The sequence below is a fragment of the Piliocolobus tephrosceles genome, chromosome 1 (assembly GCF_002776525.5).
Source record: "Piliocolobus tephrosceles isolate RC106 chromosome 1, ASM277652v3, whole genome shotgun sequence".
NCBI lineage: Eukaryota > Metazoa > Chordata > Mammalia > Primates > Cercopithecidae > Piliocolobus > Piliocolobus tephrosceles.
Window position 1 is genome coordinate 152,075,150 of NC_045434.1, and position 25,523 is coordinate 152,100,672.

Consider the following 25,523-nt stretch of genomic DNA (forward strand, 5'->3'; position numbering starts at 1 on the left):
AGACATAGACAGAATATAGTTTCTGACTTTAATGAGCTCACAGTCTAGTGGAGGAGAAGTCAAGAAAACCAATAATTATAAACATTGTGACAAGTGTTATAACAGACGTATAACAGATTGTAAAAATATGTTGCACCTAGCTTATATTTGTGTGTTAGGTCTTCCAAGAGGAGAAGATACCTGACAGCTGAATGACAAAGAATAGGCAAAAGTCATCTACACAGGTAAGGGGAAGAAGGATATTGCAGAGAGAAGGGACAGCACATAAGTGAGTGTGCCTGTTATATCTAGGAAATTGCAAGTGGTTCTGCTATGGCTGGAGTGCTGATGGAAGGGTGGTAGTGGATGGGGCTGGATGGGGCTGGGAGTGCAGCAGAGGATCAGGCCAAAAAGTAGGTTAGGGCAAGATTAAGATGGCTTTTCATAAACCTTCTTACCAATTTCAGGTGCTACTGAAAGATTTTAAACATGATGGTGATAAGATTTCAATTGACATCCAAAGAATGAACTGATGAATGGATAAACAAGATGTGGTATATATCTATATAATGAAATATTATTTGGCAATAAAATGGAATGAAGTATGGAAACATGCTACAACATAGAAGAAAGCATTATGAAAACATTATGCTCAGTGAAAGAAACAAGTCACAAAAGGCCAACTATTATATAATTCCATTTATGTGAAATGTCAGGAATAGGCAAATGCATAGAAACAGAGAGCAGATTAGCATTTGCCAGTAGCTGGGGAGTAACTGTTAACATGTACAGAGTTTCTTTTTGTAAATAACAAAAATGTTCTGAAATTAGATAATCATGATGGTTGCACAACTCTGAACACATAAAAGTCACTTAATTGTACACTTTAAAAGGGTGAATTTTGCAGTATATCAATTATATTTCAATATAGCTGTTAATAGTTTTCTATTCCTAAGCATTATGAATAAAATAGAAGATAATATTTTGATATTCTTGCCTGTTATTTAGAAAAGCATGTTGTTTGCTGATCTGTAAACATAATGACTCACTTAAACTCATAACTTTGTGTGTGTGTGTATAAATGGTTTAACAACAGACCCAAACTAAAATATTTCTACTTGTGTTTTCACTTGGTTTTTCAGAAGTTTGTGAAACCTATTAATGTAAGACTTTTGAATGATTTTTATCTTTCATATTTTAATCTGTTTTCCTTCTTATTTAGAGATGAAACTACAGATAGGCATCAAAATTTCTAGAACACTATATAACTTTTAACCAAGTAATTAGCCTTCTAGGACTTAAAAGGATATAACTGGACAAATATGCAATATACATGTGCTAATATGTCCATAATAGTATTATTTGTAATAACAAAAATTACAAACCATACCTAACAGTCTAATAACAGGGTATTGATTAAAGAAATTGTAGTAAATCCATACAGTAGAATGATATGTGGTCACTAAAAGGGAAGTCCTAAATGGTTGAGGTAGAAGTACACAAATGTTTAATGAAACAAGCAAGTTATAAAACACTGTGTGTGGTGGGATGCTATTTTTGCTGAAATATGTTTATATATATATTTGTGTGGACAAATATCTGCAAGGATATCTTCTAAACATTAACAGTGGTAATAAAGGGTAATGGGACATCAGGTTTTTTTTTCTTTTTTCTTTTTTCTTATTTGTGTTTTCCTATTTTTCTACAATGATTACGCACTACTTATAAGATTAAGAAAATAAAACAAACTTAAAAAATTTGGGTTAATGGTGGCACTCTTAGGAGTGATGCTTTAACAGCGTTGGCCAATTCAGTTGTACAAACGGTCAATTCAAAAGAAAAAAGAAAACTAGTTGTTTGAAAAAAAGAGTTCAATAAGGCTCAATGATTTCATCCACCAGGCCAGTGAATAGCACTAGTTGTGACAACGAATATAATACATGGTTCTTTCCACACTGGGCAAATAGCTCTTATGTTCCATCATTTGAAGAGACTATATATACAATCAGTTCCCCTGGTAGCCCCTCCTTTACTAGTGGGGTCTCTGTACAATAGGCAGAATGACTCTGTTGCCCAAAATAACCCACTACATCTCTGATTGCTGGAAGTGAAGTTGTTTTGACTATTATTTTATCTCAGCAGTCAAAATGTCTGCTACCCAGTTAATTTTGATTGCCTTTCTTTAGCTCATTGTACAGGAACAGTTTTAATAATGTTTGTATGAATCCAGTTCGTAGAAGTTGACTTATGGCCATCATATCTGCAATGCTGGGAGGAACTAGCAACAGTCCGCACCTGAACTGCTGAAAGAATACAAATGTGTTGTCTGTGGCAGGTTTAATTTCACTGATCACATAGTTCTGGAGGATTCAACCTCTGTTCTGAAGACTTGCTTTGCTTACTCTTATGGTGGCCTGAGTCTTCCAAAGCATGTATTGCTTTTTTCCGAAAGCTTTATTACTTCACTTTATTATGTCTTTTTAATCAATATACTTTATCAACTAAGAAATTGGTCCTGCCCATTGGTATAGTTTCCTTTTTTCCATATATATCCTATCAGCCAGCATACTGCCACATTAATCCAAACAGAGAGCAATGACTGCTCCATTTGATCACGGTTTTTGGCATTCACTATTTGTGGAGGTGGAATGTTTCCCAAGACTGCCTGCAAAGGTCAGTGCCCTAATTTTCAACTGCATTTAGGCATATAAACGTTGCTATATGAAAGAGACCAGATAAATCTAAACCCATTTTGTGGTCTCTTTTATGATGAATATTGATGAGAAATGTGAAAATGCTGACCCTGCTTTGAAAAAGCTCATTGTAGCAACGTGTCACCCTTTTAAAAACTCATTTTATCCTGAGATTTTAAAGAATACTTTGGCACTGTTGGCAGAGTTTGGTGGGAAATAATCAGTCTGTTTGTATTCTAAAAATTAGAAACAATAACTTCCTACTGTTTGGTGAAAAGCTATCTCCTAACTTTCAAACAATAAGAAGCCAACTTGTGTGTATCAAATATCCAAATAATGGCATCTTATAAATCTTTCAACTCTGCTAGCAAGATTTTAAATGTGTTGTTTCTTATAACATTTGGCAGAATGCTAAATGAAGGACAAATTATGATGCAATACATTTAAAACTAGCTATGTAATGTACTAATGTAAGTCAAAATGAAAAATTATGATAGCTTATTATTGCATAGCTTTATCATAAAACTTTATCATAAAACTGCTGTTATATAATAACCCATAAAACCAGGAGCTAAAAGTAGTAGCAACTTTAATTTCAAGTTTAATTTACATACCATGAAGACTCTCTGCTTCTGTCAAGTCCCAGAGGAAGGGAATCAATAACCCTCTTTTTCAAAGAGGCAATATGTATTAGTTTTCTACTGTTGCTGTAACAAAGTACCATAAACCTAGTGACTTAAAACTTCAGCAAATTATTATTTTACTGTTCTGTAGGTTAGAAGTTCAACATAGGTCTCACTGGGCTAAAATAAAAGTTTTGGTATGGCTGCATTCTTTTCTGGAAACTTCAGGGGGAGAATCCATTTCTCTGCCTTATGTAGCTTCTAGGAAATGTCCACATTCCTTGGTTCACGATCCCATTATTCCATCTTCAAAGCCAGCAATGGTGAATCTCTCTGACCATTTTTCTGCTGTCACATCTCCCTCTGACTGCAGCTAGGAAAGATTCTCCATTTTTAAGGCCCATGTGATTACACTGGGCCCATGTGAATAATCCAGGGTAATCTTGTCATTTTAAGGTCCTTAACTTCATCACATCTGCAAAGTCCTGTCTGCCATGTAATGTAACATATTCACAGTTCTGATAATTAGAGAATTAGGATTTTTTTTTTTTTTTTTTTTTTTTTTTTTTTTTTTTTTTTTTTTTTTTGAGACAGGGTTTCACTCTGTCACCCAGGTTGGAGTGCAGTGGCATGATCGTGGCTTAATGCAGCCTTTGCCTCCTGGGTTCAGGTGATCCTCCCACCTCAGCCTCCTGAGTAGCTGCGACTACAGGCATGTGCCACCACACCTGGCTAATCTTTATATTTTTGGTAGAGACAGGGTTTTGCCATGTTGCCCAGGCTGGTCTTGAACTCCTAAACACCTTGGCCTCCCAAAGTCCTGGAATTACAGGCATGAGCCATTGTGTCCAGCCTAGGATGTTTTTGAGAAGCCATTTTTTCTGTCTACCACACTGCAAGTAGTGGTCAAGAGCATAGCTCTTGAGTTTACCTGTCTGTGTTCACCATTTACAATTGGTGACCTTGGGCAAGTTAATATCTATGGACTTAACTTTTCCTCATCAGTACAATGGGTTAATAAATGGTACATACTTTACAGAATTGTTAGATGAAGTGACTGCGTACAGATAAAATAGAACAATGGATGACACTCAGTATAGCATCAATAAATGTTACTTTAATTATCAAAAGTGTCTGAAACTCTGCCAGGCATGGTGGCTCACTCCCTTAGACCCAACACTTTGGAAAGCTGTGGTAGGCATATTGCTTGAGCCCAGGAATTTGAGACCACCCTGGGCAAAATGGTGCGACCCCATCTCTATTATTACTTTTTAAAAAAAGTCTGAAACTCAATCTACAACTCAAGGTCTTTAATCCAGCAAAGCCCACATTGAGAGTTTCTGAGTCTCCAACTATACCAGATTTATTGGCAGGAAAAATTATTTTCCTCTCTGTTTAGAGTATATTGAAAGGCCAATATTTGCCATCTTTCCTTTGAATTCATAACAAATAAGGGGACATTGGCATGTCTTATTTAGGGAAGGGGATGAGAAGGGGCTGGAAATTTCCTCCTGCCTCATCTATGGCTTCCTGGTTGTGACTCACAGTGATAATGGCTCCAGTTACTGTTCACTCCTAGTGGTGGACATGGGTCCCATCTGGAGGGCTTTCTAAACGATTTTTTATTAACTTTCAGGGACCACTTCCTTTAGTAGTTCCAAGTTAGGAGTCTCAACCCTTTATAGTAATGGCTAATAGAATCCACTATAGTTAGTGGCTTGTGGCATCTTTAAGTGGGTTTTTCTTATATCTCTCACCTCAGGTTCTTTACTGACTTGAAAGCACAATGGCTTTCCCTCAGGACCACCTCTAGAGGGTATCTCACAACAGAGCAACATGGTAGGTACTGCAAGCTCCTTTCAAAAGAATGGAAATCTTTGCTCTTCTCAGACACCAGCATTCGGACGTGTTTGAGACAGGCACAGATCCTGTGGATTCATGCATCACAGAGGGACTCCTCTAGTTTGAACCAAAGTTAATCTAGAGAGGGCTAGCTGGATGTGCCACATAGGCATGATCTGTTGCCATTTCCTATTTCCACCTCATTTTAAAACTATCAGTAGTCTTTATAATACAAGTCATAATGACTATTCCAGAAGTACTCATAATGGGCTTATAAAACGTTTTGCTTTTCACAAGTAATTTTGGAAAAGGATAAGTTTGGGAGGCTTCCTAGCCTCTACATCTCTGGACATAAACCTTAAAGGACTTAGAAAGCTAGTTTACAAGGCCAACATTTAACATTCTAAGTTTAGAGGAGAAAGGAACTTTATATGGCTTTTTAATGATGAAGGTGAACGATTGTGACAGTCCAGCTATTGTAAACGTAGACACCAAAATAGAACTTGTCTTAAGGGACCTACGACTTCAACATATGAAATATACTTTTCCTTAAAATTCTGAAAAGTCTTGGCTCTAGCTGATGCTAAGAAATTGGTTTCTAGAAGACCATATCTCAAGTAAAAATTATATACAACTACAATTCAGAACATATTAGTTAAAAATAGCATATAGTATTTCATGCTTTCATATAACTATGGAAGTTCAAAGAGTGTTTCTAGAGGCAAAACTGACTCATGAAAACAGCAAACAGAGCCATAGATTCAATAGCCATAGGTTCAATTATTAGGGGGAAACTTTTTTTTCTAAAAAAGTAGCAAATATTAATTTTCTTTCATAATGTGGGCAGTGTTAATATTGAAGCTATATTGTGGCTTGTAGAAGCAACATTAGATATATATCAGAGCCTATATTTACTTAGTCCCTATGATTATTAGAACACTTGACATATCAAGGATAAAGGTATTATCAATAGTGCTCCTCTCCATGAATCAAAAGTGTGATGACAAAGTATTTTAAGGTTAATTGCTATGCATCAAGTTTTAGGCTTTGAATACTTTGCTACCTTAGCAACTGATAAATTCATATCATCAAGAGATTTATCCTATGGCCATTAGAAGCTAAGAGAGAGGAGAAGTGAGGGAAGAAGAGAGAAAGAGGGAGAGAGAAACAAAAGGAGACTGACAGCTAAATATGATGCTTCCATGAATGGCTGCACTTAGCTCACAAAACAGTTAAGTGTAAAATCCATAAAAGATAAACAGAAAGGAGTACTGCTTTAGAAACAGAAAATTTGAGGCAGAGATACGAATAAAAATTCTGCAACTGATTAAAGTCTTCTAAAAATTTAACAAAAATTTTATACATAGAAAGGAATTTCAGTTTCATTAATTTGTAAAAAAGTAAGTATTACAATGGAAATCACTTGGTTGCATTTGTAAAAAAATTTATTAATAATGCATTGGAGCAACAAAGAGACTAGTGCAACCCAAAGAAATGGACTATGGGATCACAAATCTCTTAGTGGCAAGATTATGAAATGTAATATTCTAGCAAAATAAATACACGTTGTTTGCTCTTTGGACTTGCATCATTCTTTTAGGTCATTCTAAAAGTTTGTTTAATAGCATATATATATATACACATATATACACATATATGTGTTTAGTAGCATATATATATACACACATATATACACATATATATACACATATATATATGCTACTAAACAAAGAGCGTCAAGATGACACTCTTCAGACCTGTTAAAAGCAATCAAAAATAAGCAATTTATTCCTGTTTCTCTGAGATTGCTTTTAGAAATGATATATTAGTACTAGAATATTTTTTAATAGTTTGATACTGATTGTGGGCTGTTCTTTTTTAGAGAATTTGAACGTAAGTGCTAAAATTGTGTTTGGTTTTGGTCACTTTACAATTATGTTTTAACTTTTATTAATTGCTTAGTATTTCTACTATTGTTTAACAATTAAACATATCGGGGATGTCTGTCTATTGTGACTGAAAGTGCATTTGCATCCTGTTTATTTCTTAGTGAAATTGTTAAATTTTCTTTTACTTGCTTGTCATATATTCTTTTAAAAGTCAATAATCATATTCATTCACTTACAACCCTTCTGGATTTCTGGACTCTTAGGAAAAAATAAAAGAACTATTTACCATTTATTTTATTTTATAAATCCTTTACAGCCTGTATTTAATTTGGGATCCCAACTTGTGGTGAATATTTGAATTGCTAAGATTTGTAGAGTTTACTGATCCACTCAGAGCCCCTACTGGTTTTTCCTCTCAGCTTCACAAATAACATAAAATAGTAAAAATGATTAAAAACAGGAGTGGGAACTGTAAAAGGCTGTGGATTCTTCTTTTTAGCTATTCTTAAAATAGTATTGACAATCAGGTTTCTGATGATAATTTCTGAAGGCTCCCTCAAAGCCCCTCTGGTTGTATAATTTTTTGACACTATCTGCACTATTTTAAAATCATGAATTGAAAAGTGAATAATTCAGTGAAACTTTCTTTAACTAATTCTGCTAAAATAAGGTTTTTGAAGTGAAAAATTGTGTTTTGTTGTAAGCTATATTCAGTCAAACTGATTCTTACAGGTTTAATATGGTTTTATTTAATGGTTAATGCATCATTTTATGGTCAGAACATGCTAGAACATTTCTTAGAGATGGCTCAGGAAGTCAAAAAGGCTGGGGGCAAGTGCCAGAAGACACTACAGTTGTGAATTCTTGATATGATGACTAATAAAGTGGCTGTTAGGTCAAGGCCGTGCATAGGTGGTGTAGAGTAGAACGAAAGGGGTGAGGGAATCATATTTAGTCTCGATATTTATATAATTATTTAAAATTTTACAGTGCTGATATTTTCATTCATTACCTATGTGTTTTTAAAAAGGTGTAGGTTAAAGAAAAAGGATACTGTAGTTGTACACATCTGAGACTAAGAGTGCATTTAAAGGAGGATAATTATGCCACACAGAGGAAAAGCATTGAGACTGCCTGTGGCTGATGGATGAAACGGTAGCAGTTCACACTCAGCAGAACCAGCAAAGATTTAGAAGTAAAAGTCATTCTTGATTCTCTCTTTGTCTGTCTGGCCACTCTCATTTTATGGTCCAGAGATGAACACCTTCAGGGAACTGAAGCCACCTCAGTTAATGCCACCACCTCAGCTGAAGCTACTCCAGCTAATGCAAGTTATGCAAAACTTGAACATATCATGGGTCTTTTTCTTCAGTGTAGGAATAAGGAAAGTTTCCAAAGTCAGTCATTCTGAGTCAAGGTAGAAACACATTCATTGACAGAGAGGACAAAGGGAACATCTGATTTTTTTTTCCTCTTTCAACAGAGAACTCAGTATACCTCAATAAACAAAAAATGACAAATAAATACATATGACTTTTCTTTAATCATTTTAATGTTGAATTCTACCCTAGAGAGGTTGCTTGTTTTCTATTAATGAATGTCCTCAGGGGTTAAGTGATAGTCCCTTTTAATGGAAATGTGGTTTGTGCATGGCGATGGGTTTATTCAACACGATTTTTAAATATAGGAAGCAGTTTTCTTTTCCATTGTACTTAGAATCAGATACTTAGACTATGTATAACTATACTATTTATATTGTAAAGCTAATGAATAATTAAATAAATGCATAGTCCAAGTGCAGTGGCTCATGCCTGTAATCTCAGCACTTTGGAGGCCGAGGTGGGCAGATCGCCTGAGGTCAGGAGTTCGAGACCAGCCTGCCCAACATGGTAAAACGCCATCTCTAGTAAAATACAAAAATTAGCTGGGTGTGGTGGTGGGCGCCTGTAGTCCCAGCTACTCGGGAGGCTGAGGCCGGAGAATTGCTTGAACCCTGGAGGCAGAGGTTGCAGTGAGCCGAGATCATGTCACTGCACTCTAGCCTGGGCGACAAGAGCGAGACTCCATCTCAAAAAAAAAAAAAAAAAAGAAAAAAAAGTATATATGTGTACTTTGGTACCTATTCAGTAATCCTAAACTACTATTACTTACTCTTTAACTCTGGATTTATTGGTTATTCTTTTTAGTAATTATGTAAGATCTTACTGATAAGCTAATTTTAAGTGCTTTCATATTTTGATTAAAAATGTTTAGGTTTCCAAAGTACACATACATGCATTTATTTAATTGTTCATTAGCTTTACACTGATACTTTTAAATGACCTTACTTTTTCACATTTATACCCCAGTGAACATTTCCTAAAGAATTAATGATATTTATTTGCTTTCATAAGCTGAAATTCATGTCTCCTTTCTTTTATAATGTCTAGATACTGACATTTTTTCAATTGGCTAAAGCACGCTACCATGCCTTTTTAAAAAAGCTTGATATAGGTCGTCACACCTGTAGGAATACTATTTGTAGGAGATTGTGAAGACTACATTTCATTTCTACCAATGTTTCTAATAGATCTTGGACTTTTTACTCCAACATTAAGACAATGAACTGAAAGGTGAAAATTCATTTTTTATTAAAGAAAGAATTCATCTCACTTTTAATGTCCTCAAACAACCTAGTGGCATTCTGAACCTCAAATTGCAATGTGACTAAGATGCAGCTGAAGTAATCAGTTATGTTTATAAAATAATTTGTGCTTGAAATTTATTTTTAAAAATCATTTTATATATAAAATAAAATCTGTTTCAGCCCCTTCCTAAATTTAGTCTGAAGTACTAAAACAATTTGATCTCTGTCCCTTGCTCCTGAATTTTATTTTCATATAATGCATACATTTTTTGAAATTACTTTGCCTTACACAATCACTTGAAGTAGAATTAAGGATGTGACACATATATAAATTATATTACCTACAAAATGAATTTAGAAACATATACAAAAAATTGTATTTGTCTAGTAGCTGCACAAAGTTAAGGAAATGTGCTAAAAGTAGTTTAATATTTATGTAGTAAATATACATCTTGCACTATATGGAGTTTTAAACAAATATGTTTGCTATTCTCGTTTTTTATATCCATGGAGAAAACCTGACAGGAAATAGGCATATGGTATGTACCTTTTTTATGAGTTAAAAACATATCTTTAGCAAGCTTTTGTTTATGGATGACCCAATGTCATGAAGTTGAGCAAAACTGGAACGTTATTCTTGCGCATTTTCGAACTTGCCATTGCCCCACATGCCTCTGAGTATTGTTATCCTTGGGTAAAAGTATTAAATAAAAGCTTCAATTCTGCATGTCTGAGGGTCCTCCTTTTCTTAATATTAATCATGGAAAAACTTTTATTTGATATAATATCCCTATCCACACAAAAAAGATGGAGTGAAAAGAGGAGGGGCTTAAGTCCTGTTGCAGGCTGTTTGGGCATCTGGAGGCAATAATTTAAATGTAATGTAAATAATTTATAGTAATTTAATCTGAAATTTTAGGACATTTACTTAGAGTTTATTGGTGATAATAATTTACATTTTCTATGCTCCTAATATTCTTTTGATGTCTTGGAATTTGACCTGTACCATAAGCAAATTAAGGCATTTAAGAAAAAACATGAATTTGTTTTATTCCATCATTTCTATGGCTACATTTAGATGGCCCAACTTAGTGGAAATATGGATGAGCTCTCTGGCATCTGTTGAGCTTAGGCACTTATGACTATTCTCCACATAAACGGTGGACCGTGGAGGATAACTGATTCTCTGGCCCCAATGCCCCAGTATGTATATTTGCTGCTGTCAGGTCCTTTGAGGATGGGCTGAATCCATAAAACAGCTTTCATTTTGATACTATGAGTAGATAATCGTTCATGCCACTGTTCAGTGCAACACCTTTACACCATATAGGGAAAGGGGCTATGAGTCTTTTTTAATGTCTTTAAGATCCAGGAGCTTAGTTCTTCCCGCAGATGGAGCAAGGAAGAATATGAATCCCTGAATGATGAGTTTTGTGAATGCATCATTAAAAATTATCTCGTTTGCAGAGTCCTGGGTTGCCTTATAACAGCATGACATCAGTTATCTATTAATGCAGTGTCCTCTTTCTAACAACATCCTGTGGAAATTATACTGGTAAATTCCTTAAATTTTGCAATGCAAAATTATTATTTTATGAGTGCTTACATACAAGCAAAGAATATTGTGGCTTGCTCCATTGGCAGAATCACCACTGTAATGATACCTTAGTCCACAAGTTATATAATTGCTTAGCAATCTTCTCTGTACAATATGCTCCTAATTATCTAGGTTCAATAGAGAATACATGCTGACTCCCAAGGACTTGTTGAAGCAAATATCTAGACTATGACTAATTAGAGGGCTCTGTAATACTCTCAATATTAGAATATCATATTACTCTCAACTCTACAGGGTATAAATTTGTCATGTGGCTCTTCTGCTAAGTTACATTTGCAGATAGAGGCATGTATTATAATGCTTATTAAGGAAAGCATTTGGAGTCAGCTCAATTTTGTTTCAAATCTTGTCTGCCACAGATCAGCTAAATCACCTTGGGCAAGTTAATTAACCCCTCTAGGCCTCAGTACAATGGGGAATAATAATACTACTCAATTAACAGAAACTGTTATGGAGATCACACAAATTCATCAATTCATATATATAAAGAGCCTTGAGGGCGGAGCAAGATGGCCGAATAGGAACAGCTCCCGTCTCCAGCTCCCAGCGCGAGCGACACAGAAGACAGGTGATTTCTGCATTTTCAACTGAGGTACTGGATTTATCTCACTAGGGTGTGCCGGACAATCGGTGCTGGTCAGCTGTTGCAGCTCGACCAGCGAGAGCTGAAGCAGGGTGAGGCAACGCCTCATCTGGGAAGCGCAAGGGGGAAGGGAATCCCTTTTCCTAGCCAGGGGAACTGAAACACACAATACCTGGAAAATCCGGTAACTCCCACCCCAATACTGCGCTTTAAGCAAACAGGCACACCAGGAGATTATATCCCACACCTGGCCGGGAGGGTCCCACGCCCAATCAAACTAGAACTCAGGACTAAGAAACTCAATCAAAACCACTCAACTACAATGGAAACTGAACAACCTGCTCCTGAATGACTACTGGGTACATAACGAAATGAAGGCAGAAATAAAGATGTTCTTTGAAACCAATGAGAACAAGATACAACATACCAGAATCTCTGGGACACATTTAAAGCAGTGTGTAGAGGAAAATTTATAGCACTAAATGCCCACAAGAGAAAGCTGGAAAGATCTAAAATTGACACCCTAACATCACAAATAAAAGAACTAGAGAAGCAAGAGCAAACACATTGAAAAGCTAGCAGAAGGCAAGAAATAACTAAGATCAGAGCAGAACTGAAGGAGATAGAGACACAAAAAACTCTCCAAAAAATCAATGAATCCAGGAGTTGGTTTTTTGAAAAGATCAACAAAATTGATCAATCGCTAGCAAGACTAATAAAGAAGAAAAGAGAGAAGAATCAAATAGATGCAATACAAAATGATAAAGGGGATATCATCACCGACCCCACAGAAATACAAACTACCATCAGAGAATACTATAAACACTTCTACACAAATAAACTAGAAAATCTAGAAGAAATGGATAATTTCCTGGACACTTACACTCTTCCAAGACTAAACCAGGAAGAAGCTGAATCCCTGTATAGACCAATAGCAGGCTCTGAAATTGAGGCAATAATTAATAGCCTACCAACCAAAAAAAGTGCAGGACCAGATGGATTCACAGCTGAATTCTACCAGAGGTACAAGGAGGAGCTGGTACCATTCCTTCTGAAACTATTCCAATCAATAGAAAAAGAGGGAATCCTCCCTAACTCATTTTATGAGGCCAACATCATCTTGATACCAAAGCCTGGCAGAGACACAACAAAAAAAGAAAATTTTAGACCAATATCCCTGATGAACATTGATGCAAAAATCCTCCAATAAAATACTGGCAAACCGGATCCAGCAGCACATCAAAAAGCTTATCCACCATGATCAAGTGGGCTTCATCCCTGGGATGCAAGGCTGGTTCAACATACGCAAATCAATAAATGTAATCCAGGATATAAACAGAACCAAAGACAAAAACCACTTGATTATCTCAATAGATGCAGAAAAGGCCTTTGACAAAATTCAACAGTCCTTCATGCTAAAAACGCTCAATAAATTCGGTATTGATGGAACGTATCTTAAAATAATAAGAGCTATTTATGATAAACCCACAGCCAATATCATACTGAATGGGCAAAAACTGGAAAAATTCCCTTTGAAAACTGGCACAAGACAGGGATGCCCTCTCTCACCACTCCTATTCAACATAGTGTTGGAAGTTCTGGCTAGGGCAATCAGGCAAGAGAAAGAAATAAAGGGTATTCAGTTAGGAAAAGAAGAAGTCAAATTGTTCCTGTTTGCAGATGACATGATTTTATATTTAGAAAACCCCATTGTCTCAGCCCAAAATCTCCTTAAGCTGATAAGAAACTTCAGCAAAGTCTCAGGATACAAAATTAATGTGCAAAAATCACAAGCATTCTTATACACCAGTAACAGACAAACAGAGAGCCAAATCAGGAATGAACTTCCATTCACAATTGCTTCAAAGAGAATAAAATACCTAGGAATCCAACTTACAAGGGATGTAAAGGACCTCTTCAAGGAGAACTACAAACCACTGCTCAGTGAAATCAAAGAGGACACAAACAAATGGAAGAACATACCATGCTCATGGATAGGAAGAATCAATATCGTGAAAATGGCCATACTGCCCAAGGTTATTTATAGATTCAATGCCATCCCCATCAAGCTACCAATGAGTTTCTTCACCGAATTGGAAAAAACTGCTTTAAAGTTCACATGGAACCAAAAAAGAGCTCGCATTTCCAAGACAATCCTAAGTCAAAAGAACAAAGCTGGAGGCATCACGCTACCTGACTTCAAACTATACTACAAGGCTACAGTAACCAAAACAGCATGGTACTGGTACGAAAACAGAGATATAGACCAATGGAACAGAACAGAGTCCTCAGAAATAATACCACACATCTACAGCCATCTGATCTTCGACAAACCTGTGAAAAACAAGAAATGGGGAAAGGATTCCCTATTTAATAAATGGTGCTGGGAAAATTGGCTGGCCATAAGTAGAAAGCTGAAACTGGATCCTTTCCTTACTCCTTATACGAAAATTAATTCAAGATGGGTTAGAGACTTAAATGTTAGGCCTGATACCATAAAAACCCTAGAAGAAAAATTAGGGAATACCATTCAGGACACAGGCATGGGGAAGGACTTCATGTCTGAAACACCAAAAGCAACAGCAACAAAAGCCAAAATTGACAAATGGGATCTAATTAAACTAAAGAGCTTCTGCACAGCAAAAGAAACTACCATCAGAGTGAACAGGTAACCTACAGAATGGGAGAAAATTTTTGCAATCTACTCACCTGACAAAGGGCTAATATCCAGAACCTACAAAGAACTCAAACAAATTTACAAGAAAAAAACAAACAACCCCATCAAAAAGTGGGCAAAGGATATGAAGAGACATTTCTCAAAAGAAGACATTCATACAGCCAACAGACACATGAAAAAATGCTCGTCATCACTGGCCATCAGAGAAATGCAAATCAAAACCACAATGAGATACCATCTCACACCAGTTAGAATGGCAATCATTCAAAAGTCAGGAAACAACAGGTGCTGGAGAGGATGTGGAGAAATAGGAACACTTTTACACTGTTGGTGGGATTGTAAACTAGTTCAACCACTATGGAAAACAGTATGGCAATTCCTCAAGGATCTAGAACTAGAAGTACCATATGACCCAGCCATCCCACTACTGGGTATATACCCAAAGGATTACAAATCATGCTGCTATAAAGACACATGCACACGTATGTTTATTGCGGCACTATTCACAATAGCAAAGACTTGGAATCAACCCAAATGTCCATCAGTGACAGACTGGATTAAGAAAATGTGGCACATATACGCCATGGAATACTATGCAGCCATTAAAAAGGATGAGTTCGTGTCCTTTGTAGGGACAGGGATGCAGCTGGAAACCATCATTCTCAGCAAACTATCGCAAGAACAGAAAACCAAACACCGCATGTTCTCACTCATAGGTGGGAACTGAACAATGAGATCACCTGGACTCGGGAAGGGGAACATCACACACTGGGGCCTATCACGGGGAGTGGGGAGGGATTGCATTGGGAGTTATACCTGATGTAAATGACGAGTTGATGGGTGCTGATGAGTTGATAGGTGCAGCACACCAACATGGCACAAGTATACATATGTAACAAACCTGCACGTTATGCACATGTACCCTAGAACTTAAAGTATAATAATAATAATAAAAAAGAGCCTAATACAGTGCCCAGCATGTTGTATATACTCAATAAAAGGCTATTATTTTTATTGCTTTACTATCAGATTTATTGGCTCAAAATCTTTCATCTTTCTGCACATCTTGACAATTTGACAGTGATGTTTCTTTACTGTAATAAAACAGATAATGGCTATCATACACTTCTTTGAGAGAACAGAGGCAACTAATTTCCATCCAGTGTTCTACTGCTTTCTCTTTCCAAGTATGTAAAAGCAGTTTCTGCTTGACAGTGAACACCGACATAATGAGTTCTATGGTGATTGGACTGGTGTTTTTAACTACTAAACATTGTTTTGACAATATCAACTGCAGGGCTAATTGTGCTCTACCCCTTTAACTGGAGGAGAAAATATTTGATCAAGACTACCTTGGATCTTGAAGGGCAGTTAAGTTTGCTAGATGAGATGCTGTTCTAAATGCTCAAAGTCTGGTAAAAATATTCCCTCATATTTGGCTTAATCCTGATTCCTCCATAAAGCCCCAGTTAACTTTTGGGCTGCCTTAAGTGCTTTTCTGCAATAATCTCACACTACCCCAGAACTTAGATCAGAACGTCTGCCAGACCGAACAATACAGTTCCCTTTTGCCTCAGCTGCGGCTCTCAGCTTTTTGAGATGACTGTTTCAGTCTTTCCCTGTCTGGCTATCATCATTTTGGATGCTGTCTCACATTGGTCCTTGACATTTCCCTGAAACTAGTTTCCTTCAACAATAATGAAGAGAACGGAACAAATGTATTAATTAACTTCAGTACAGAAAGTCCTCAGTACCTCTAAGACATTCAGACGTTCTTGGATACTTTTTTGAGCAGCAAAACATTCAAACATCCATGAGCAGTAAGAAAAGTAATATAGTGTATTTCTGAGAATATTCCTAATCAATGACTTATTTATTTGAAGAGAGTATGTATCATATTAAAGTTTAAACTTTTGCATGAGTAGACTCCTTACAAGTCTACCTCAGACTCACGCAGTATTTGTTGAATTTAAACATCTCTTTAACTTGGCTCCTCTTACTTCCAGCTGTAAATCAGCCACTTCATGAAAAACCAATTTGTTTCTCTAAATTTTCATTTTCTTACTGTTTAATATTTTTGGGTAGGTTCAGGCACTAGGTTTTTTTTTTTTTTTTGAGACGGAGTCTGGCTCTGTCTCCCAGGCTGGAGTGCAGTGGCCGGATCTCAGCTCACTGCAAGCTCCGCCTCCCGGGTTTACACCATTCTCCTGCCTCAGCCTCCGGAGTAGCTGGGACTACAGGCGCCCGCCACCTCACCCGGCTAGTTTTTTGTATTTTTAGTAGAGACGGGGTTTCACCGTGTTAGCCAGGATGGTCTCGATCTCCTGACCTCGTGATACGCCCGTCTCAGCCTCCCAAAGTGCTGGGATTACAGGCTTGAGCCACCACGTCCGGCCAAGGCACTAGGTTTTTTTTTTTATGCAACACTTTCAGAATAGGGCACTAGGGCTTAAAAACAAACAAACAAACAAACAAACAAAAACACAACTGAATTTCCAACAGATTAATCCCTTTCCTTGTGAGTGGACTAAATTCTTACGTAAATTGTCAGTCAGTGCCTTTAGATCCTCTGAACAGTTAACCAAAGTATACCCATATGTTTGGTATGCCACCAAAACTGGTCAATAAATGAAAGGCAGTACTGAGATTCTTCTGTAGATCTGGAACTCCTAGTTGCTCCCACCTATTTTATAATAATAGAGATTTACTTTTCAGATTATGAATGATTTTAGAGTGTAATCAGCCAAAGAAAAGTGCTTTTGAGGGGAAATCTTTCAATGGAAACATTATACAATTCAAGTGCTTTATCTGTTACATTTAACCAAAAGAGCAAATTATAAGATCATAGAAATAGTTCAGTCTCACCAGAGTCATCAGAATCTTACAAATGAGAAATTAAATGAATAGCTATGAAGTGTTCATATTCATCATAGTGGAAGAATTGCAGGCAATGATTTGAAAGCCTCAGATCTAGTCTCTTTCAGTTGCAAAGGGCAGAAATGCAACAGTATTCTGACATTTTGACTATTTAACAATCTATTCATCCTTAATTTAAAAACATTTTTTACCCTGTACCTTCCAAAAACATAGTGAAAAGATTTATATGCTGGTGACAAAGAACAGAAAAATATGTCTTGAATTTCAACTATCTTAAGTATCATAAGGTTATTAACTTTTCATTGAAAGAATTTATGAAAGAGATGTAAAATGAAAGACAAAAATAGGAGTCAAGATAAATAAGACATAATGATTTGAGGTTTTAAAAAATGCTATCATGTTTCTGATAATTTTGAACTTTTATGCTTAAGATATATTAAAATTTATTAAAATTAAGCAGTTGGTCTAAGCCATGAATATTTTAATTGTAATAAATCAATGGTATCCTCAACATCATTTCAAAATGGAAACATAGTAGTTACTTAGGAACAGATGTTTCCAACTGGCATTCCCCTAATTATAAGATTGCCTCATATACATTCCTTTTATATGAGTAGCTGCTCCAGCCTGTTGACCAAAGGAGCTCTCATCCATGGTCACTGGAGATTTTCCTCTGGTCTCTTCCTTCCTAATGTATATAATCGTGTGAACAATTCTTCCTTTTGGACCATCCTCTTCTCCTGACCTTCTCCAAAAACGAAAGGAAGAAGGGTAGGAAGCGTGTAAGAAACAAGATCACTGGGAACAAGAGGAGGAAAATGTGGTGTTAAAGGCTCTGTTTCAGGCTACAGAAAGCTCTAGAGTAACAGCATCTTGGTTTTTCAGAAGTAGGTCTCATAATCAGAAATTAATCTGTAGGTTTTTATAATCGTGATGAGTTGACAGGGTGTGGACTAGCTTGTGACTCAAAGGTAAGTACAGAGCATATGGAGGTTTTATTGATATTTAATTTTTGTCTCTCTTCATCATCCTAAAGTTTTATGGGGTCACTTAATGCAATTTGATGAGGGCAAAAGTAGATAGCTTCAATTATCATTGAATAATTACTAATTGATTCAAAGCTGAGAGTATTAAACACTGATGGTAGCAGGGCAGGTTCTATAGCTCCAGGTAAACATTTAAAAAATAAAAAATCAGATGGTTCACATCAGCATCAGGCAGGTCACATGTGAGCAAGAGCAACATCTTGAATGTCCAGGAAATGGCTGAGGTTAGAGTTGGCGTGCCTTAATTCCACAGTTTGACAAGCAGGGGTAAGTATGAGAGGAGGACCTAATTCTTCTGCTAATGCTAACTGATTTTCTCATAGAAAATTTGTTTTCTGTGGTTTCTCAATTCTACAGCTCTATTAGCAAAATTCTTTATATGCTTGATGAATTGAAGAGATGGCAGTCAGCTTGCCTTTGCATTGAATTACTATGTAATCATTCCGCTATTGTGAGAAAACAGTTTCCTAAATAAGTGACTTACAAGTTAACCTTTGGAAACAACTTGTAAGAAACTGCCTATATACCTTTCTTTACAAATATAGACAACTGTGAAGCCAAAAATAAAAACAAAACACAAAGCCTTCCTACAAAAATACAAAAATACTCTGCCTTTTAAATAGAATGTTTAGAGACTTTTCCCTTTATTCTTAGTATGTGTCAAGTGCTGCAGTAAATTCTTTTATCCCTGTGCTGAAAAAATTTCTAATTGGCTTCAGAGTTAGCTAGCTCATGAAAACACAGCAAAAACTCTTGAATTTTTTTCTAACCTTTGTTACTGTAGTAGATAGTATTTTTCTAATTAAAATTTTCTAATTAAAATTGTCAACAAGATACTCATTTCTTACCTTGTCAGAAGGTTTGAATGGATTTCCTTGTCCACTAATTCCACCACTGATACTAAATCCAAGGCCAGGATTCTTTTCTATTCTCACACAAAACTGTGTAAAAAAGATATAAAAAGGTAAGTAAATAGCTATCAAAACTAAATATTTTCAAAAACTGTATTTCAGTAGAAAATATTCACATTTCACTTGATTTCTTAGGGTTAGCCTATATTGACTTGATACACAAAAGACAATATAAACTTTGACAAAAGATTTAATGCTTCTATATGCATCAGTTATGATGAAAACTAGCTTGAAATTACCTGGGCAAGAATATATTAGCAAGTACTTATTTGTTACCACGTACAGGACTAAATTTTGATTAGCCATTTTTAAAAATTAAAAGTCTTATAAACACTTAAAATACTATGCATTATCTTAGCTATAGACCATAAATGCACATGTATTCAGGTTGATTAGAAAGAACTGTCTGAATAAGTGAAACAAAATTTTAAAATGTAGACTGAGAGAAAATACTGCTATTTAAATAAATTGTGCCTGCTTTGTAGTGGAGTAGAACAATTCATCTCCTTGTTAGATAATTCTTTGTTTAGGAATATTAGATCTTTTAGTTTGAGAAAGTAGCTACAGCTTGTGTGAGGTTGAAAAAATGGAAAAATGAAATGCTCAGTGGAGAGCTTCAAGTCTAGCAGCAGCTCCTGGAGTAGGAGTTAGGAACCTTAGAAGAAAGAGGAGAACAGTGTGATGAGGTCTAGTTAAAGAAAGAAGTCAACAATTATGGAGACATTGCTAGGGAAAGAGAATGGCCAATAAGCAACACATTCTAATGTTCTGTGTTATATTCCCTCCCCAACATCACAAATCATCAATAAAAGTCTATTAAACATGAAAGTATTTTGCTTTATAGTAGTATGGGGGAATGACAGCATTAGGAGTAGGGTCTGCCTTGGGATAAGGCTGTAGTAAAAATGATAGCAATAACGGAAGTTAATAAAAAGAGTGTAGATTAAGAACTCAGCAGAAATGACATCAGTGTCAGGGATGACCTAGAGAAACTCTAACAAACCTAAGAATTCCTGGAGACCCTGAGCAGGAGATCTGTGTGTGGGCTATGGTAAAAATGTTAGTTCTCCAGGTAAAGTGGGACAGAGTGATCCCAGATAATTGAAAGATTTGGGACCAAGAGGCAGTATACATTGGTTACATAAAGAAAAAACACTTTGTAACTTTATTATGTATTATTTATTTATTTATTTTAGTGACAAGGTCTTACTCTGTCACCCAGGCTGTAGTGCAGTGTTGCAATCAGTTCACTGCTGCAATCAGTTCACTGCAGCCTTGAACTCCTGGGCTCAAAGGATCCTCCTGCCTCAGCCTCCCAACTAGCTGAGACTTACAGGTGTATGCCACCATGCCTGAATAATTTTAGTTTGCTTCTTTTTCTAGAAATAGAGTCTTGCTGTGTTGCCCAGGCTAGTCTCGAACTCCTGTCCTCAAGTGATTCTCCCACCTTGGCCTCCCAAAGCACTGGGATCACAGGTGTGAGCCACTGTGCCCAGCTCTTTTGCAACTTTTAAGTACACAGTAAGTATTAGGCGAACCAAGTGTTACCAAAGGTTAGCAGGCAAAAGATTAATAAAGAGTTAAGAAAAAAAATAAGATGACATACTTTGGCATATATTTTGTATTTACATAACTACATACTGGAAAAGTTCTTAAACGTGATTGTAAACATTTGCTTCTTAAGTAGCACATTTTTACCCCCAGCATTCTTGCTTAGCCTATTAATTTGCTTATGGCAAATGTAAATGTCCAGAACACTCTTTACATTTTGATTGTGAAGCTATCTTCAATCCCTACCTCTTAGTTCAAGGCAAACTGAGTCCTATTTCTGACTTAATTAGCACATACTGTCACTGGAACCTGGATCAATTAGCTTTGTCTGTTTAATAATCCTATACTTAATTCACTGTCATATTTCATAATAGTAAATATAATGTTTAACTATTAGATAGTTCACTTGCAATACAAGATGAAAAACTTGGATGAAAACCTATGCACTAATGTGATCTTTATGTAGTCATTAATGAATAGTTTCTAAATTATGAGTAAAACTATAAGTACTGTCCCTTATTTTAAAGATGTTTAATTATAACTTTTCCTTCAATTCAGCTAGATTTGTCAAAACTAGTTATCATAGGTACTAGAATTTACAGTTTATAATACTTTGTATTTTTATATTGATCATAGTTTATGAATAGTTTATGAATATAAACTTACAATAGCCTGATGTAGCTGAAAGAAATATTTTAGCTTTATTCAGTATGCTAGATGATCTCTTTGTTATTATTTATTAATTAGAAAATGAGAAGAAAGCAACCAATATGATGAAATCATTTTTCTTTTGTGTTTTTCCACGTTTTTATGCATTTCCAATTACATTATTTAAAATTGAGGTTGTATCTTTCTAGTGTGAATATTTCATATTGCCACAACATAATATGTAGAAGGTATATGCACTTCTGGCTTTCTCTAGGACACTATAAAACTCAAAGGAAACAAATATAACAGGTTTAATTTACAAAGTAAATTGCTGAGAGTAGTTTCCAGTTGTTCTCTTTCAAGGTAGTGACTATATCTATTTTATATTATTGTAAATCTTGAAGGCACTAAAAATCTAAGAGAGACAAATTTCACATGTGCCAACTGTATGAAGAACTGTCTTAATATATTTTTTAATAATAGAAATAATAAAGATGACAGTGGAGTTTTATAAATGTGACAAACATAAATTCTGATCTGAAGCTAGACTGCTCTTGGGCATGCTAAGATATGGCTAATACGTTGTATTGTGACTAGTGGGTCTCATAAAGCATGTCAGAGAGAGTATTCCTCTCACATATAAGTAGTTGCACCTGCCTGCTAGGGCCCAAAGAAGCCATAAAATGTAAGAGGACAGAATACCTTACATCCAAGAAACAGTCTGAAACTAAAGAGGATCAGCAAAGAGGAAATGCAGTGTTCTAGTAAAAGATTAGGTCTAGGAAGCTAATAAATAGCTTATTTAATGAGAACCAGTATTTTAATTTTCTTTTTATTTATTTTTTATTTTTTGAGATAGGGTCTTGCTGTTTCTCAGGTTGGAGTGCAGTGGCATAATTTTGGCTCACTGCAGCCTCTGCCTCCCACATTCAAGTGATCCTCACATCTCAATCTTTGGAGCAGCTGGGACTACGGTCACGTGTCACCATGCTCGGCTAATTTTAAAATTTTCTTTGTAGAGATGAGGTCTTGAACTCCTGTGCTCAAGTAATTCTCCCACCTCAGCCTTCCAAAGCGCTTGGATTATGGTTGTGAGCCACCATGCCAGCCTCAGTTTTCTTTGAAGAGACTGGTTTTAAAGAATGAATGTTTTGGCTGAAAACACATGCAGTAGTAGTGCAATCAATGGTCTTTCAGAGTCTGCTTCTGTAATTCTACTTTACTTGACACTTCCAGTCTGTGTTAATCTTACTCTAATTACAATACTGGGTCTTATTTTGGAAGGGTTTTTTTGATAAAATGGATTGTTACAAAAATTAGCTTGGCATGGTGGTGCACACCTGTAGTCCTAGATACTCAGGAGGCTGAGGCAGGAGGATCACTTGAGACCAGGAGTTTGATGCTGCTGTGAGCTATGATTGTGCCACTGCATTCCAGCCTGGGTGAGCCCTCTCACTAAAATAAATAAGTAAATAAATAAATAAATAAGTAAATAAATAAATAAATAATAAAGGCTAAACTTCTCCCTGCCTTTCTCAATAAAAAGGATATGATGACTCCTTGTTAAAATACATAAAGAGTTTTAGAAAGAAAGAATGTCAGTTATTCAAAGAGTGCCTCAATTGTCAATGACTTTGAAATAAACTACTCTGGAAAACTGTCGTAGCTTTGACAATAAAAACTGTTGCAGAAATAATGATTTATGACTTTATTCCACAAATATTTATTGATTTCCTACTAAGTACCAGGCAGATAAAAACATCCTTGACCTCAAAGAACTTACATTCTAATGAGGAAGATAGGTAGCAAACATAAACAACAAATAAGTAATTTCAGATAGTGGGATGAGCTGTGGAAAACAGCAGGAAAGGTAGTAGAGAGTAAGTGAAACGGAGTCAGGAGTTGTTCTACTTGTTTATTTATTTTAAGCTTATTCTTACCTCAGGAAAGAGCTATTTTCGATAGAGTAGGTAAGAAAGCCTTCTCTGAGTATGTCACATTTGAGCAGAAATGTGAATGATGTCAAAGATCAAACAATGAACAACAAGAAAAATGAAACACTATCCCAAGCAAAGGGGATAGCAATTGTAAATGCCCTGAAGATGGATTGGTCTTTACAAAGTCAAGAAACAACAAGATGACATAAGGATGAACATATAGATCAATTTAATAGAATAAGAGTCCAGAAATAAATCCTAACATTTATAGTCAGATGATTTTGACAAAGGGTTCAAGGTAATTCACTGGGAAAAAGAAGAGTCTTTCAACAAATGGTGCTGGGACAAGATACCCACGTGCAGAAGAAGAAATCTGTACTCATATCTCACACCATACATAAAAGTTACGTAAAGTAGACCACAGGCTGAAACATAAGACCTAGATTATAAAACTCTTTGATGAAAATACAAAAGGAGTAAAGTTCATCACCTTAGATTAGGCAATGATTCTTAAATATGAAACCAAAGACGATATAAGAGATTGATATGTTGGACTTCATAAAAACTAAAAACTTTTGTGCTTCAAAGAAGACAATCAAAAAGTGAAAAGAAAACCCACAGAATGAGAGAAAATATTTGCAAATGATTTATCTGATTAGGTTGTACGTCCAGAATATATAGATAACTTTTACAATCCAATAATAAAAAGACATCCAAATGTAAAAATAGGCAAAATATTTTTAAAGACATTTCTCCAAAGAAGATATATAAACATTCAAAAAGTATATGAAAATATACCCAATATCATTAGTAATTAGAGACATGTAAATTAAAATGACAATGAGATACTAATGAACAGGATGGCTATAATACAAAAGACAAATAATAATAAGTATTGGTAAGGATGTGGAAAAAGTGGAACCCACATTCATTGCTGTTCAGAATTAATATGTTGTAACTACTTTTAGAAAAGAATTTGGCAGTTCCTCAAAATGCTAAATATAATTACCATATGACTCAGCAATTTCACCGCTATGTATCTACCCAAGAAAAACGAAAACATATATCTCCACACAAATTTGTACATTAATGTTCAGAGCAGCATTATTCTTAATAGCCAAAAAGTAGAAACAACCCAAATGTTCATCAACCATCAACTGATAAATGCATAAGCAAAATGTGATATATCCATACAACAGAGTATCATTTAGCAATGACAAACAACGAAATACTGATACATGCTACATTCAGTTCCTTACGCTAAGTGAAAGGAGCAAATCACAAAAATACATGTATTGTATGATCCCATTCATATTAATTGTACAGAATAGGCAAATATATAGAGACAGAAAGTAGATGAGTGGTTGTCTAGGGCAGGAGGGAGTATGGAAAGTGACTGCTCAAGGATGCAAAGTTTCTTTTTGAATGATGAAAATGTTGTAAAGTTAGATTATAGTGATAGTTACACAACTGTACAAATGTAATGATAACGATAAATTATACACTTTAAGCAGGTGAACTTTATTGTATATAAATTATATCAATAAAGCCATTAAAAAACAAGGTCATCATAACAGAGCTAAGGAAAGAATAGAAGGAGAGGAAGGTGGGGCCAGATCTGCAGGGACGCTATGCCACAGTAAGTATTTACAATTTATTCAGAAAATTTGAAAGCCACTAGAGCGTTTTAAGAGGAAGAATGGTGTAATATAATTTATGGTTTTTAAAAGGGATCACTTTAGTAGTGGATAATAGACAAAAGGGAGGTAAACTGGAAGAAGAGAAAGCAATATGGAGGCATTTGAAGTAGTCAGGAGTGAGGTTACGGCCAACTAAGATGGTAGCTGTGCGGGTGGTGAGAAGTGGTAGGTTCAAGGCATATCTTGATAAAATTGCTGTGGATTGAGTGTAGGCTGTGAGGAAGGGGAATCAAGGATGTTTGGTCATATCAAAAGGGTGATAGGCCATTAACTGAAATGGGGAAGTCTAGGAGGGAAGTAGGTTTGGTAGAGTTAGCAGCAGG

General features: G+C 35.7%; 1 protein-coding gene across 1 annotated transcript in view; it reads right to left on the reverse strand.

Annotated features, from left to right (window-relative positions):
* The window catches only part of LRRC7 (leucine rich repeat containing 7), a 544,610-nt gene that overhangs the window by 17,594 nt on the left and 501,493 nt on the right, over nt 1–25,523 (reverse strand). The window contains exon 25 of the mRNA XM_031935208.1: nt 19,302–19,394. Coding sequence (XP_031791068.1) covers nt 19,302–19,394 — 93 coding nt within the window. The remainder of the gene's footprint in view (nt 1–19,301; nt 19,395–25,523) is intronic.